Genomic DNA, 18,056 nt, shown 5'->3' with positions numbered 1-18,056 from the left:
AACTTAACCCTTAATAAGCAAATGGACGAACCAAGCACCTGGCAAAGCTATAGAAAATTGGATAGGTCACTATTTTTTCCATTGATTTTTCCAAGTTTCTGGCAATAAGCCTCCTCTGGTCAGGCACAGGCAGCACATGAACAGAACCAGTCAGTGTGTTGTTAAACTGTGAATTTTTGTAGACCCACAACTATAGTACTTATGAGGGAATGATCCAAACAGGTTTTTCTTATCCTACATAGTAAAAACCTCTGCTCAAGTGACAATTCAGATGTCAATATTTGGAAAATAATAAAATTACTTGAAAAGCAGAAATGCACTATAATCTTGAAAAAGATGCAAAAGTATTATTGAAATTCAATATTCTGAAAACCTGACTTTACAGAACCAGTTCTGCTGAAGATCCTACAGTAACTGCTCTGGCTGGAATGACAGCATTGTAAGAAAAAAGCATATACTAGTATGCTCATCTTTTCCTTGCATCTTGCAATAACAGTGAGTAGATACAGGATGGCGATGCCACTTTAAAAACATACCTAAGGTAACCTTCTGGTCTTTTAGCATAGCAGCTTCATCTTCACAATTTCACAGAATAACAGTGATTCATCTCTCCATTTCACAACTTCATTTTACAGTCTGCGTTTAATTGAAACTGAGCTCCAAGCATTTCTCAAATGTACTGTCCCTATGTGCAAAGTATTACACTGTCAATTAGACATAAAAGAACTTCAATTCTGGTTGCAGACTGAGATGGTAAGGTTAGCTAAATCATCATGTTTCCTTCAATTATGTAAAGTTTCATTAGCCAGTCAGCAAGAAAAAATGCTGTGTCTAGAATGACCTCTTTGCGTGTATGAGGTTCTCATCACTTGTATAACTATGGAAATTCAGAGGTACTCATAATATTTCTTTCATATAAACAGGTTTATCCCAGAGCATGACATACAATGAGATACTGATATCATAAGAAAAAATAAATCTTCGTGCAGGAGAGATGGTCCCAAAGATTTGTGATGCAGATTGGAAATCTGCAAACATCTTGCAGTCTTTAGACTGAGCAAAACCTAGATGCCAGGACTGGAAACCTCAAATCTTTCTGTAACAGAGAAAAGAAAAAACTACAAGAATATCTACTTATTTTCTGTTTTGTACAACAGCCATAGAGCATAGATTAATTACTGATGTTGCAAACTGTCCCATTCTCTGGGACAGTTAGAATCCACGATTGGCCAATGCATTTATGACTATCAGTTATCTGCAATAACAAATCTTCCTGCATGAAGATTTACACATCTGAAGAGAAATTTACATCTTCTGAACACATTAGATCAGAGGGCAGAGCACAGTACTGAATTAAATCAATTGTCCATTGATTTATTTATTGGATATACAACAGAGTGACATGTTTCCCAATTGCACTTTTGATATAGCACAGCATTTGGGTTCCTATGCACATCAAACTAAGCAGATAAATTTATCATTTCTCTTGCTAAGGACCAAGACATTTTGATTATTTATCCTCGGTTTGCACTGTGATAGAGGTAAACAGCACAACACATCCTACAACTGCTGTTAGTTTTCAGAACTCTCGAGAAACTTGTCAGGATGGTAAAAGATGCAGAGGGCAAGTAGAAAAGCCTTCCCTAGGTGATAATCTCTGCTCTATGTTGTGACAGCGCCTACAGTGTTACAAACTGTATGTTTCCTTCTTGACTGATATCAGAAGGTATTCATCATGTATATTTATATGCAAAAACTGTAATTTTGGTGCCTATATGGAACGAAAGAGCTTTAGAGGTTTGGAGCATTTGAGAGGCTGAAGTGTTCTGGACATACAGTTTTGGATTATTTTCCAGGGAGGCTCCAACTTGATTACAGCTATTTGATTTGAATCAGGAATTCACTGAAGGAAAGCCTGTGGTATGTATACAGGGGAAACAAAATGTTATGTTCACAGGAGTCCCCAGGAACTTCGTATCTTGGAATTTATTCAGTCTGGGTGACACTGAAATGTATAGAAAGCATATTGTAATGCAAAGAGCTTACCAATACTAAGACTTCAGAAAAAAAAATAGTAAACATTTAGTTCAGAACTCAAGAGATGTATAGAGACCTGCAGTAATCTAAGATCTTTAAAATTTAAGTCCCACATTGGCAATATCTAGGATCTAAAAAATTAAAAAATAAATCAGCATTTGAACACATTTTTAGAAATTACACCTTAAAAAAATCCATATAAATCTACTTCACTGGAAAACTGTTTAAGGTTGGGTTTTTCTTGGTATTTCTATCAGACTGTCATTTTGGCCCCTGGAAATGAAGCATTTTACTAATGAGAAACTGAAATATATTGTGAAAAATAATGATAAAAATGATTTCTTGCCATTGTTTGCTCACTAAGCATCTCTTGTCAATTTGTCACTAGCTTTGATTTTAATCCTTAGAAACTAGATCATCTGCAATTTAGGACAGGTCTTTTGAGATGCACATTTCTTGAGAGAGAGCTCCTGTCATGTCAGCTTTGGGTAGGACTAGAGTCATGACATGGCCTGTTACATTGGTAAAGGCCCGCAAAAGTTTCAGAACAGTGTATCTCCAATGAAATCTTTGTTTCATCTGTTGTTTCTGTCTAGTTTTGGCATCTCCCAGGTGTTATTAATGCCATGATCTTCTCAAACTCCATTTCAAATTGTTATAGGATGTTTCACCCCTGGGCCTTCAAATAAGTTTAAACTTCCAGAATGATTTATAAAGCAATTTCCTGTGGAAAACGTACCCAGTCTTGTAGAACAGAACACTTAGCTAGTGCCAGTTCAGAGTGCAAACACTTCCATTAAACTGAAAGCAGCTTCTTGATAACAACTGAGTGAAAGAAACCTACTGCAAGCAAATTGTCTGTACTAGTGATTGTCATTATTATTTACAGCTTACTCTACTTTCGAGAGTAAAAGCCAAAACTGTATACATCATCTTCCCTGGTCAACAACGAGCAATATTTTCTTCTAGTCTTTAAAAGAAGTGTCATCAACAGCAGCAGCACAAATCAAGCAACAGACTTTACTGCATCTTCATTTGTTTGACAGCAGCACAAAGCTTGCAAAGGCTGCCTGTAGGAGATTAAACCTACATAGGGTCATTAAATAGAGGTTTGAGAAACAAGTGGTGAGATAAGGAAAATCAGTCAACATAGAATGGATGAACTTTAGCTCATACCAGGTCAAAGCCTGAATCATAGCGCCAAAATTAATGGTTGTTGTATATATTATATGTTGTATATATATTATCCATGACAGTATGGCAGCTTAAAAAATAGTACTTTGAGCTGTGTGAAAAAAGTGCTTCAAAATAGGAATTATGGAAAACCTTTAAAGGTAAGATTCTTATCAACAGGGTAAAGATATTCCTCCTCGGCAATTTTATACCTCATTTTAATGATGGTGAGATTTTACAGTTGGATAGATCATATAAAAGTTCTCAGTGTCTGTCAGAACTCAGGTAAGCAATGGACCCATATAACAGCAAAGAAAAAGTAATATCACCTATGGCTTAGCAGCGATCACATACTGAAACAGTGGCAAAGCCACAGAAAAAAAAACTTGCATCTAGGCTTCATAATCTTTTGATGTGAAGAAGTGGCTTTTGGAGAGGGGAAAAAGGTAAAGAATAGGGTAAGAATTTCTTTACTGATAACAAAAATCATCTAGGGTTTGGAAAAGTAGTTAGTAAAAAGTAGATCCTTTTAAAAGGATTCCATATTAGGTAGCCATGTGGTATTCTAGGATCCAGTATTCAGAAATACTGTACATAGTCTCTGAAAACTGCAGTTGCCCAGCATCTCCAGCTGCTCACTGGCAATCATTTTCAAAAGCAGACATTGCTTTGATGCATTGGTGTCTAATTTTCAGAGCTGCTGAGCAGCCGAAAGTATAAATCAATAGGCACTTGGTTTTCCCTGAAATTAAAGTTTGGAGTGTATTCAATTGGGCACAAAATGTGGAGATAAGCAAAACCAAATTAAAATTACAGATGTCTCTGGACATGTGTAGGTTGGTGTTTCTTCCATGCATCTGCTAAAGACTTCAAAAGGAACAAATTGACTAAGATAAAAAAAAATAAATGTTTTCATATTTTTTTGCACTATCAAGAAGATGTTTCAGGCACAAGTTTAGCACTCACTTGGCAGGGTAGTTCATGCCTACACCAACACATCAAAAACCTGTAAAAAAAATAATTATGACAGTCATTCCAATGGGTATGGTGGCAAATATTCTTCTTCTCTGCCATCTTCTCAGGAAATGATTAGATTGCACAGCATCCACAGCTTGGATTTCAGTCAGCACTTTGCAAGCTTCTACAACACAGCACTAAAGTCAGTCATGGCACAGGAAACCTCTGAAACTACAGCTTCTGCTGAGTCTTTACATCGGCCTTCAATTCTTCACATTTCATCTGTGCTATCTACCAGATCTGTAGGTACATTTCATAGCCTCTTCGTTGATTAGAAGAAATTCTACCTGACCCCAACAGTTTCTTTACGGAGAACAGTGTACAGAGAACATTTTTTTAGCTAGAAATATGTAGAAACAAAATATTGGAATGCATATTCAGCTGAACCTCACCATAATGATATGTATCTTGTTTTAAAAGAATTCCCAGTGACACACTTGGTTAGTCAAGTAGTGCCTGCTGTGTTTCTATTGTATAGAAGACACTCACATTGACTTGTAGCATATCCTCTTGAGATGCTAATGTTTCCTAGGATTCAAAGGAACGGTGTCCTCATGCTCTACGTATCATTTTGTTACAATGCCTTTCCTCAGAAATTTAATTTATCAAAGAAAAACTCCTCTGTTTTCTTCAGGACACTTCAAGCTTAAAATCATACCATATATCTGCCTGCAGTCCAGATGACTGTTGGATTCTTATCTTCCCAAATGTTAGAACTTTTGTTATTGTCAATTATCACCAGTCACACTACCAACTTGGCAATAATGTGTATGAACAAAGACTTTGAAAGAATTTTTTCAAGTTATCATGCGCTTACTATTAGATGTAGATAACCCAGCCCACTGACATCTGGGGAAAAACAGACCTAGGTTTTAGCTTCAGCCTACACTGCCAATAGATTCAAAATCCAAATTATACTCCTCTCAGTCTTGAAGTATCTTACTTTTGCTGGCTGTTCCACTGCAATTTCTTAAACAGGCTCTATCCTTGTATTACTTGAGTAAGTCTTACCCATAACTTATGTAGAATGTTTCATTAACGTGTAAAAATTAGAAGTCATTGGTATTTTTTATAAAAGTTCTCTTTAAATATGAAACATGAAAGAAAAGCTCTACCTTAAGATAACTGGGTTTTGTCTACAGAACATTAAGAACAGACAGAAATCAATTATTAAAAAGTACTATTTAACAGCGGATCCAAAAAGACCACAGCAATAGATCATTTTAATCAATTTTCTGCTACCAGTATGAACCTCTAGCTCTCACCTTCTCAGTGAGAATAAACAATATTTCCATGTAGATTTGTTAAATGTATAAGATATTTATGCACATTTATAAAATCTACCTAGCCTTCACCAATAAAGCAATACTCTGGTATTTTCCACTAAGGGGAGAAAAAAAAAGGAAACTAAACCTGACACAACACTCAACGTGTAATTTTGTGAATAAATTCAAAAAACCTGGCACATTGGACAGTGTGCCACACGACACAGTCAACATCCAAAAAAAGAATACCTGAAAATACCCAGTGCCATACTTTTTCTTAAGGCAATACCTGAGAAAGTCTGGTGCTTTGGAAATCATGTTTTCAAAATCTGCAAATCCTAGCTTCCCGTCGCCATCCATGTCAGCTTCTTCTATCACTTTCTCACAAACTAAAGTGATTTCTTCTGCTGTTAGCTCTTCTCTAGTCAGCTTATTGAGGGTTTTTTCCAGGTCTGCTTTACAAATGAAGTTATCTGTGTTAAAATCTAAACAGTGAAAGAAACAAAGAAAAGATCACCAGCAACTCTCATACTCTTCTACTTTAAACAAACAGGGCATACAAAAGCATCTCAATACAGTACCATAGATCTTAAAGGCATAGATTGCTTTCAGCTCTCTGGGAGCCATTTCACTGAGGACAGAGAACATGTCCACAAAATCATTGAAGCTGAGGCTCCCCTCTCCATCTTCTGAGAAAGATTCCACAATTCTTTCCTTGAAGGGATTTTCCTGTAAAAACAGAATTATACTTTTTTTTTTTTTTTAAAGTATTTACAACATCCACAAAAACACAGACTCCCTGCAAATAAACAGGAGTGGGATGCTTGAAGATCACTTTTTGAAGACAACTTCCTTCTCCCAAAGCACATCCAAAAATTGACATTTGCATGCTTTGGCACAAAGTGTCAGTAAAATATGCTGCCACCCCACCACTTTTCACCCAGATTTTCTCAGTTCAGTTACTCATTGTTTCTAAACTGATGGTCACCTCATTTCTCCAATGTGAAACACCCGCTTTATAAATGTTAGGATAAGGGTACTAAGACTGAAAATCATTTGCACATAACTGGTTCCAGACAGGCTCTCAGACTAACAGAGCCTAGAGGATTACTGCTCCTGCGTTAAGAAGTTATCAGATACAAACAGGGGGTGGCACAAGAAGGGAACTGAGAGACCAAGGTGGAAAGTAAATGAAACAAACAGGGTCTTCACATCACCTGGTGATACCTGGCTGGAGGAACAACTATTATTTATGAAAGCATTCTAAGTAAAAATTTGTACTATCCATTCTGTTTGATATGGAACCATCAATCAAACCAAATCTACTCATTAAAGATGTAGAGGCATACCCCCAGTAGCATCTTGTAGAAGGCTCTTTCATTTTCACTGTTACCAAATAAATAAATAAATAAATAATATCCAACCTCTGGTTGAACTGACTATGAATTCCAGAGTTTTGAACTCGATTTCCTCTGTACAGAGATGATCCTGAGATTCTATTCCAGCACCTCACCAACCCAGCTGGTGACCAGGCCACTCTAAAAAAGCCAATATTCTATAACTGTAAATACAACGGTCAGCAAGCATGAGAGAAGCTGCTTTACTACTCTGAAGTCCAAAACCACTGTTTTCATAGGAACAAAGCAACATATTTCCAATAGCTATATAAAAGTCAAGATGAATTTGTAGCTATGTCTATAAAGCTGGCAAAAATCAATTCAATTGGATAGGAATAAAACAAATGAACCTCATCTGGACTGCAAGCAGCATCTCATCAAGTCTGTTCTACAGACCTTGTCTGAAGCCAAGAATGGCAATTAAAATATTGATCTCCTATAAATGCAGTCAGCTTTAGTCATTATTTTTAATACGCTTGCAGCATTTTGTTTGCTTTTAAAAGCAGCAGTATTGTGAAAACTCAAAAGCTCACTCATATCTATTTCAGTTTTTCCCCACAAAAGTTTAACTAACAAATATTCATAATACCTTCCAATTATTTTGAATAAAATTTCATAAAACAGCTATATTGGAGAGGTAAATGGCCAGAAAGTGTTATTCTTCAGTTTACTTGAATTATTTATTGATAATACACACACAGCACATATGCGTGTACAAAACAGTATTTTCTGTATGCCCCCAGAGGCTAAATACAAACAGCATGTACAAAGCAAAGTTATATAAATATAAAACATCAATCTGTTCATGTATCCTTCATCTTATAGGAGCATAAACTACCTTACAAGAATTGGGTTAATTAAACTAATATGCAGCTGACTCTGAAGTTAAATTCAACAACTGTTTAATGGTGTGCAACAGCTTAAAATAAGAGCTAAAGATAAAGACATCCAATTGAAATCACAGGGGGATCTTGGAAGCATAATGACATTGGTCACACACACACACATAGATAACATTTAAAATATATTTTGTTACAACCTCAAATAATGAAAACTTTGACATAGTTCTAATCTACCAAAAATTTCAGATCAAGTTTATGAGGGAAATGGAAAATTAATCTAAGCCAACATGAAGTGAGATATCATAAGGCAATTTTAAATAAAACTCTTGTACCTAATCTTTCTAGCTCATGCTAGTTAGCACAAGCCTACTGACTTACTGCATTTGAGGACACAGCCTGGTAGAACCCAAATTTCAGGCAGATACAGATTTTGTAGTTGCAATAAAGAATTGTAGCTAAGTTCCAGGAAAACCATTGTTCCTCTGTAAGTGTTATAAAGGTGCCTGTTATATGACCACTAAGTGGTCACATAACAGACTTCTGAGCCTCAGCAGTGACTATTAAAGTATGCTCCCCTACGGCCTCTTTCACGTGCCAGTTACATGTTACCTAGGGGCACAGACCAACACGCCATTTACAGTTCATTTTAACTTTTAAGGGTTCTTATTAAAAGGCTAGCATAACATACAACAGCATAATTGCTCCAAGAGGAACATGAGGTATGACTGTGCACAAGGACATTTCAAAGGACATCCAGTTCCTGGAAAGCAGCATTCCTTTCTTCTTCAGGTGACTGATCATGTGTGGACTCTTACTGTTGGATGACTCCTTGCAGTGTCTTGCTCCAGGATGCAAATACAGAGAAGTGGTTAGACATTTGGGTATATGGCCTGGATTGAAAAAAAGCTGCCCTATATCTACATACACTTAGCAAGACATACAGCCTGGCAAGTATAAGAACATATTTTGGCAGCCTTATCAGCTAGAACTTTTAGTGTTAGGTCGGAGGTTGGACTCGATGATCTTGAGGTCTCTTCCAACCTAGAGAAATCTGTGAATCTGTGAACTTGGAGATACTTTCATGCAGAAGCTAACAGGCTATTCATATCCTCACAGCATACCTGATTTTATCAGGAGATTTCTCTTTACTGGTATCATAGGACTCAGCATACATTAACAACCTGAGATGCCTTTGAGCCTTTCAGTTTGCACTCTACAACTACTTCCATGGTAGAAAGTGATTGGAGTCTGCCAAAAGCCATGTAGCCATCCAGTGGCAAACAATACAAGCGTGTTTGTCAATCTTTTGTGGATGAGTGAGGATCTCAGAAACCTAACTTGGAAGTGTAATTAAACTCTTGGGACAATCAAGATTTACAGAATAGCCTTGACCAGAGATTTTAAGTACTACTAAATGCCAAGATCTCTCCAACCTTTCTGGCTGAGATAACAGCCAGAAATAAGGCTGTTTCAAAAGATAGCTGAAGTAGCAACCACAGAGCCATGGTCTCAAATAACAGACCATTAAGGCAGTCAATACTAAATTCAAATTCTGCTACATTGTTTAATGAGTGAAGTAACTCCACAATACGGAGCATGCCTGCAGATTTCAAAGGGTAGAAAATTAATGACTTCACTGTGCTCTGAACTTAATATGAGAGTCTGAGCTCACTGTTCACATGAAGAAAATACAAGCCAAAGAAAAATGAGAGAAATTAAATACAGATTTAAAAAGTGGGATTCCTGAAAATAAAAAGATGTCAAGCTCAAAAAAGCAGCAGGGTCACAGCTGTCAAGAGTCACAGACCAAAAAACAACACCCCAGAATAAGCCAGGTGGCTGAGAGGAAGTGTAAAAGGATACAAAACGATCCCTCCCATCATTTGCATGATGTGTAGAGGTATAGAAGATATGCATCAGTGGGTACCACTAAGAGCATCTGACTCGAGTGCTTGGAAATACACCTGCCTGTGGTATGAATATACATATAGAAGGCCACTCAGTGTAAAAATAACTGATTCTATAGTTTCATATGGTTGGTTTATCGTGAAGACAAAGCAGGATTCAGTTGGGCTTTACGAGAAATGTCCAGTTTCTTTCTCAAAGGACAAAAAAACAGTGTGTCTGTTAAACGTGTAGTATTAGGGAATGCTCAGTATCAGTCTGGATGAGAAAACATGTTAGAAACACTGCCATTCTGAACTGCTGTATTGTTTTCTTCAGAACCAATCCCATCAGAACATGGTGGCATGGCAACAGCTGGAAACTGACATCTTATTGGCAGCATAGGGCAACAAGCAGGGACTACACAGAAGCAAATATCCCTATGAGCAGTGAATATCAAACCCAGGACTTTCTGCATCGTAATGCTAGTCACAATCTCACTGACTAATATATTGCAGTTGCTTAAGATGAATTATCTCTTTGGCTTGTCAGAGGCCTTGAAAATACAGATAGGTCGACAATCAATTAAATGGACCTAAGCATACTTCTTAAGTAACTCTTTGCCAAATGGATCTCTAAAATCTAAATGAAAAATAAAATCTTTCCTCATATTGATTTCTTTCCTTTAACTTTCTCATATTGTGTGTCTTCAGGCAGTATATCTGCGGTTTACACAATGGAAAGTATTAGTTTACCTTCACAGATACTTTTCACATCCTTTCTGTAATTTCATTACCTCTACTCTAAAGAGCACAGATTAGGCTTCCATCATATTTAAAGGAAAAGTCATGGGGGAAGGGAATAAAGTGGAAAATGATATGGTTCCCTCATAGATTGTTTTCCTTCAAACACTAATTGTTTAAAAAAGAATCCTTTTACAACTGGAAACCTACATTTATCTCGTTAAAAAGCTTTTTCAGTCCTCTCATAATAAAAATCAGAGTGGAGACAGAAACCATAAAAAATCGTTACAGCTAAAACTTGGCTGTTTTGCAGATTGCTGCCATTTAAGTGGCTTGAGATAATCTTCCTCACCATGCCATCTATCTTCTTAACCATAGCTTTTTCTACTCATTTGTGTTTCTATACATTTTTAATATGCTGTTGCATCTATTCTGACAGAGACTTAGAACACAATGTGATAAATCATGACCATTAGTTTTCTAAGACTGTGATTATAGGCCTCATGCCTGTGATTACAGTTAAATCTTACCGTGGCATTTGTTATTTACACACTGTTCTCTCACTTCCATCAGAGGCTCAAGGAAAGCACTGTGTTGTCCTTTTGCCCTATCCATTTTGTAATCATCCTGCAGCTTGCAGCACTTTATCCTCCTATCACAAGCTGACTGCATTTTCAAAATAACATGCCGCAAGTAGAACTATAACAATTCTCTTTAGGTCAAGATAACTGAACTAGAGAGGCTGGGTAGTCATTACAAAATGCTTCTCAGTTTTATACCCACAGAAACAGTGATATTCTCTTTTGGATTTCCATGCAAGTCCCCATTGACATCAGTGGAAATATTCAAATGCGAGAGCCAGAATCCCTTTGGATGTTTTAATCACAACTTGTTCAGAACTGATCAGAAACAAGCCTCTCTCAAGTTTCAGGAGTTACTCCTAAAAAATAGAAATGGATTCTTATTAGACAAACATTAACATGAAGATGGCTAAATTGTTCCAGACAACCAGACATCCAAAGGAAAGGCTGGCACTATGGAAGAAACATAAAAAGTGCAAGAGCAAGTTGTCCCTGGAGCAGACAAAAGCACATTTCCCTTTTTTTAAAAAACAAACACCTTCCTCAAAAATCAATTACAATTTTTATTTATGTTTAGATTGTTCTATTTATGTCTTCCCAACTTCTCTGCAGCACCTACAGCGTGCTGAATAAGAAAGTCCTGCACAAACCAAGGCTAAGATACAGCTAGATTGATACATTTACATCTTCAAAAAACAACCATATCTGTCTGTACATGCTTAATAAAGCTCTTATGCTTATTAAAACTCTTACAGTTTCTAATGAGAAATGCAAAATGCACTGAATTTCAGTTTTGGTAAGTATTGTAGACAAAACAGGTGAATGGAGTAGACGACCTTTTGAGGTCTATTTCAACTACAACTTTAAAAATCTATAAAATATAAGCCAAAATGAATTTTACAAGGTTTTGAGCAATTGCACCTGTGCAAAAAGCAGAGATGTAAGACAGTTTGGCAACAAGCTTACCTATTTAATGATGGCTGCACCATGGTCACGAGGGCCAAAAAAACAAAGATGCCAGTTGCATATGGGATTGCTGAGTCTTGCAGAACATCGTAGTCCATCATGGGAATATAAGGCATTGAAACAAAACCTGATTCACTACAGCAGGAAAGCCTAGAGAATACTAGTATAGAGCATCAATAGGTACAGATTTAGAATTTGGAGAGAAAATGGCCCTCACTTGTTACACTTGGAGTGCTCAGGGTTAACTTGAGAAAACTGGTTAAAAAGGGCCTTCAGAAAGACAAAAGGAAGGGTCTAAAAGGCATAAAGCATCCCATCATAACTAGAAACAACTAACAGGATGCAGGGACAAGGAAGTCAGGATGAGCTACAGGCAAATGTTAGCCAGAGGAGGGTGGGGGTCTGGGAAGACAATCAACCTGCTCTCTTGGGTGACACCATCCATTACATAGAAAGCTTTAAAACTTTTAAAACTGAGGACAGATCTTTACTTAGCACCTGTGCAACAAAATCATTGAAATGACTTCTAAAACTCAATTCTCTTAAAATTATAGGAAATTATTTTATTTTTATTTTGAAGCAGCATGTATGTGTTCATGTTTAAACTTAGAAAAAAACAGGGTACTAACACTGGTTCTAAAGTGTGACCAATTCACTGTTCCTTGTGTGTCCTTTCTTTCCCCTGACTGATTCCTGTGCCTGCTGGTCATTCTGTTTCAGTAGTGTGTGGATTTATGAACTACCTCACTCACCACTGCAGCTAATGACAAGGCCTGTGAGGATCAATGAAGTTACTGCACAAGCCAAAAATGGAAAGCAACAGACTGTAAAGTGAATGAAACAAAAACGGTTCCCCTCCAGGAAGCCCTTTTATGATCTCGTCTTGACACAAAGATTGCTACGCTGCCACAACCAGAGACAGCCGTACGCCAGCTTGAAGGTTCTTACAATCAGGGATTTATACATCACAAAGACGGCAGCCACACATTTAGTCCTGCATTCTACAGAACATGTGTGATCTCTGCGATCAGGTTACATTCCCACATCTAGTTACGTGGAAATGACAGGGATAATGCAAGTGAAATCAGCTGTGTTTTGAAATAAAGGCATCTTCCCTTTCTACATGGCCTCATACTCAGCAATTCATATTGTTGTGACCAATCTGCAGTATTAATTAGTGTAATCTCAAATGTTCTCATATGCACTTGAATTAACTTATTAGACTTTTGCCTGTGTAACCAAGATTGTCAACATTAGAGAACAGAGACTTTAATGGAACAGATGGAGTAAACTCAATCTGTTAACTTCAACGTAATGGTAGAACTAATCGACCTGAAGTATCTGCCCCTTCTTTATTTATTTGTTTCTTGCCCTGACTTTCAACTGAAGGACCATGAATTAGTGAAAAATTCATTGCCAATTTAAGTTAGTGATGATCTTTTTTCTCTTTGAAACACAGATATATTTAAAAATATCCTGGCTCAAAACATTAATGCGTGAAGTAAAGATATTTCTTTATAGTAGCAGAATCTAATTTAGAAAAGTGCATTATTGATTCTACCCATTTGTCAGAATCTGCAATGGTATTAAGCTCAACATTGCCAGTAACTAGAAGTGTAATGTGCATATGAAGAAAGCCAGGTACATTGAAATTATCACTAATTTTATTAGAATTCAATAGACATTTAGTTTGTTTGTTTCTATTCTGAGATTCAAATGTCAGTTTGTCTTCACCTTGATGAAAATTTACTGAATAAAGAATATTGATTTATCAGTCTGGGAAAGTTGCAAAGGTTAAGGACATTTTTTCTTCATGTATGAGCTGAAGTCAATACCTAGACTGCTTGGAAAATGAACTCTAGGTGAAAGACTTGTTCCCCTGTCTTTATAGGAGACAGGGAAATGCTTCGTGACCAACACTGGCCCAGGTTTATGACTGAGATCTTAGGTGACATTTTAAAACCTTTTACTGTCAATATTTTGAAAGACCTTGGGAGGTGGGGCAGATCTAGTCTCCTCTTTTAACTGTTATTTTACTGGAAACAAGCTCACCAGCTACTGAATGTACTCTACAAACTCTTAGAACCTCAGTTCCTGAAATGATTGGTTTGACAGCAGTATTTCTAAGGGTTTTCACAGCCTTGTGAAACTTGGGAGAGAATTATTATTAAATTCGACACTGAGTTTTGTCATGCTATTTGCATGAAATCAAATTAAATTCCTCTCAAGACAGCCTATATAGCTGGGTCAGAAAGCTTCACAGATTTGGAGGGGTGAAAGAAGATAGATTTTGATCCACTTTAAGTACACCTATGCAAGTTTCTTACACCACTACCATCTAAATTTGTTACAAAAGTGACAGACGCTCTTGTATCACAAAATCTAATCATGGTTCAACATAAAACCTATGTTTTATATCTCAGTTTAAGCACCACACTGTCTTGTAAAAACAGCAGTCCGTCTCTTAACATTTTCACAGAACAGCTGTTCCCTAAGTGTCTGATCCTGTATCTCTGAAGACAAAAAAAGTACGTGTGATTACCATTACTTATTTTCTTTTCTGAACTGAAGGCTGAAATCAGCCTGCCAACGTCTCACAAAACAACTACCAGCCATCTGGCAGCTAAGCCCTTCAGAGTTACATAACTGAGCCAGAAAATTTCATATCACGCTCTCAATATCCTAGAGATTCTGCCTTGATAACTACGTAAAACTTAAGGAATAGTGATTCTCCCCATCAGAAGTGCCAGTACAAACACCTAAGATGCTACAGTGATGAAAGAGTTGCAGACATGACATGATAGAAAGATATCAAACTACTTGCAACACTGGATGAGTCAATCAAAACCCTTAAGAACCATGTATTTTAATCACAAATCTAAAAAATCAATATCTGTGCATAAGCAAATCACAGCAGATGGCTTAATACAATCAGGATACTTCAAGATACTCCCATCTACTTTCCCATCTACCACATGAAGCCCATAATATTTTATCCTGCCAGCTACTGGAAAAGTTGATTAGTTTATTTTAATTTATATTCATATAGGTAAGACCATTAGTAACTTTTGCTATTGCATCTGGATGCAATCTTTGCTATCTTTGATCTGGATAGGCTGGAGCGATGGGCTGAGGTCAACTGTATGAAGTTCAACGAGGCCAAGTGCCGGGTCCTGCACCTGGGGCGCAACAACCCCAAGCAGAGCTACAGGCTGGGAGATGAGTGGCTGGAAAGCTGCCTGGCAGAGAAGGACCTGGGAGTATTGGTTGATAGTCGGCTGAATATGAGCCAGCAGTGTGCTCAGGTGGCCAAGAAGGCCAACAGCATCCTGGCCTGTATAAGAAGCAGTGTGGCCAGCAGGTCTAGGGAAGTGATTGTGCCCCTGTACTCGGCTCTGGTGAGGCCACACCTTGAGTACTGTGTTCAGTTTTGGGCCCCTCGCTACAGGAAGGACATGGAGGTGCTCGAGCGAGTCCAGAGAAGGGCGATGAAGCTGGTGAGGGGTCTGGAGAACAAGTCTTACGAGGAGCGGCTGAGGGAGCTGGGATTGTTTAGCCTGGAGAAGAGGAGGCTCAGGGGCGACCTTATCGCTCTCTACAGTTACCTTAAAGGAGGCTGTAGAGAGGTGGGGCTTGGTCTGTTCTCCTACGTGCCTGGTGACAGGACGAGGGGGAATGGGCGAAAGTTGCGACAGGGGAGGTTTAGGTTGGATGTTAGGAAGTACTTCTTTACCGAAAGGGTTATTAAGCATTGGAACGGGCTGCCCAGGGAGGTGGTGGAGTCACCATCCCTGGAGGTCTTTAAGAGACGTTTAGATGTAGAGCTTAGCGATATGGTTTAGTGGAGTACTTAGTGTTAGGTCGGAGGTTGGACTCGATGATCTTGAGGTCTCTTCCAATCCAACCTAGAAATCTGTGATACTGTGAAACTTCAATCTCATACAAGACTAATTTGCATTTTTATATACAGCTGTCCATCCAACATGTCAGCAAGTCAGGAATATATTCTTATTTTAAGATAGGTTCCGGATAACTGGCTGGTTCCGGATAACCGTTAAGAGCAGATCCTTTAACTAATCTGAAGCAAATCTCACTGGGACATTAAAAACAAATTCAACTCATTTAGGGATCACCTCTAAGAAAAAAAAGTAGAATACAGTAACCATCAAAATCATCAGTCCATCCAGTCCACCAGCCTAACTCTAAATGGAACCACCAGCAGATGGAAATAAAATTCAAAAAGAAAGAGATCAGTGCAATGAATATGAGGGACTTCTGAGTTAGAGAGATTACATCCAAATCATAAATCTAGTTAGTAATCTGTGGAATTCTTCTCTGTACGAGCACTTAAATAGTTTTTGAAGATATCAGTGCTGTCTCATCCACAATGTCTTGTGGCAACAGGTTCTCATTGTTCATGTGTTGTCAGCCATGTCTCTAACAACTTCTTGCAGTAAACTCTTTGTCTTTCTGGAAAGTAGTGCATAACTGCTCTCAATTCACCTCTTATCACTCATCTGATCCCATCATAAGTAGGAAAAAGAAAGCTTAGAGCAAGCTTTCTACTTTCCAACTTTCAGCTCCATTAGCAATTTAACAATATACTTCAGTATACAGCCTAGGTGCCTAATTAGCTCTGCTTGTGCTAACTACTTATCTCAGGCTACCGATTTAGCTGCCTAATTTTGTTTTAAACAATCTAATTCTAGATAATCAACTTATAAATCTGTGTTGCTATCTCCAGTTTAGACTCAATTTGAGTGAGGAAAAATATGGGGCATTTTTGCAAAGTATTGCTAACTTGTCCTGTTGTGTAATTTTCTTATCTGTACAATAAGAAAAGAGTATAAAAACATTTGTGTGTTGCAAAACTTGCAGGATATATTTATGGTATCTGAACAGTTAACATATAGTAAGATATTTTATGCCAACTGATGAACTGAAAAGCAAGATCTTTATACCACCTATTTTCAAGCTCCATGATTACTTCTCCGGATGCACTTTCTTCTTCATTAACTCCATAGGCACATAATTTAGGCTCTTTCATAGATATTTCAACATATTTACACACATAATATTGTTTAAAAAAGGGTTTATAGAATGCTGCTGCTGTTAAACTTTCACACATAAACAAACCTTAAATTATACTACTTGCACATCCTTTTCCTAATTCTCACTGAGCACTGTAATGGGTGAAGAATAACCTTTTAAAACTGTAATACCTACGTGATTCAGTAAATGTCATTCATTTCATTAGAGATGAGATAAGAAGGTCAGCTTTGTAAGCTGCAGAGGAGGGAATGACACCAAAAGCCCTGGCAGTCAAGGACACAGACTTAGAAAATGCAAACAGCTGATACAAAGCTAACCTGTAGCTGAATTCTAATCAGGTTTGCACTACATAGCTTTAGGAGTTACAAGGGTGAAATAGCTCTCAACAAGCTGATGAAAGAAATACTATATCAACTCTGGGAAAAACTCATTTCACATCATAGGTTTCAATTTTGTAACTATTTTAACAATAGTGAGGTACATACTAACTACATTCCTATACTATACAATATTATTAAGGTAAGTCAGCAGCAAAACAACCCACTGGCTTTGAAGGGATATACAAAGTGAAAAGAGTGTAAAATTTAGTTTTAGTTCTTACTCATTTCCTTTAACTTCTATCCCAACTATCTCTGCATGGGAGACATCCACCTAAATATTTTCCATTTTCCGTGGCTGGCTCTGCCCTTGAACAATAACTGGAAGGGGAAAAGATACCAAACTCACTTGACACAATCTCTGGCAGAAAAGCTATAGAGCTTATCAGAATACAGCTTGTAAGCAGTCAGAAGCCATACCTTTAGCTCAGGCATGTTTATTATAAGCTGCATAGGTAGTTTAACATCCGGGTCCTTTGTATAGTCCATGGGCACAACGTTTGGTGCCATTTCATGGTACCGGCCATGCAACCTGTAAACAAGTAAAAAAACGGTCATTTTAAATACTCCATTCAATTCATACAGTAGAGAATCCTAGATAAACCTAATCTGGAAGGGACCCATAATTATCGAAGTCCAACTCCCAGCTTCACAAAGGACCACCCAAAAACCAAACCCTATGTCTGAGAATGTTGTCCAAATGCTTCTTGAACTCTGGAGGG

At 37.6% G+C, this 18,056-nt stretch overlaps 1 protein-coding gene across 1 annotated transcript in view; it reads right to left on the bottom strand.

The window, feature by feature from the left end:
* Positions 1-18,056, bottom strand: part of ACSBG1 (acyl-CoA synthetase bubblegum family member 1) — an 88,148-nt gene that overhangs the window by 2,071 nt on the left and 68,021 nt on the right. The window contains exons 21-23 of the mRNA XM_083849950.1: positions 17,755-17,866; positions 6,074-6,221; positions 5,782-5,977 (exon numbers count right to left, since the gene is read on the bottom strand). Coding sequence (XP_083706076.1) covers positions 5,782-5,977; positions 6,074-6,221; positions 17,755-17,866 — 456 coding nt within the window. The remainder of the gene's footprint in view (positions 1-5,781; positions 5,978-6,073; positions 6,222-17,754; positions 17,867-18,056) is intronic.

This window comes from Anser anser (assembly GCF_964211835.1).
Source record: "Anser anser genome assembly, chromosome: 10".
NCBI lineage: Eukaryota > Metazoa > Chordata > Aves > Anseriformes > Anatidae > Anser > Anser anser.
Note: the sequence above shows the minus strand (reverse complement) of the source record. Positions and strands in the feature narration are given on the sequence as shown.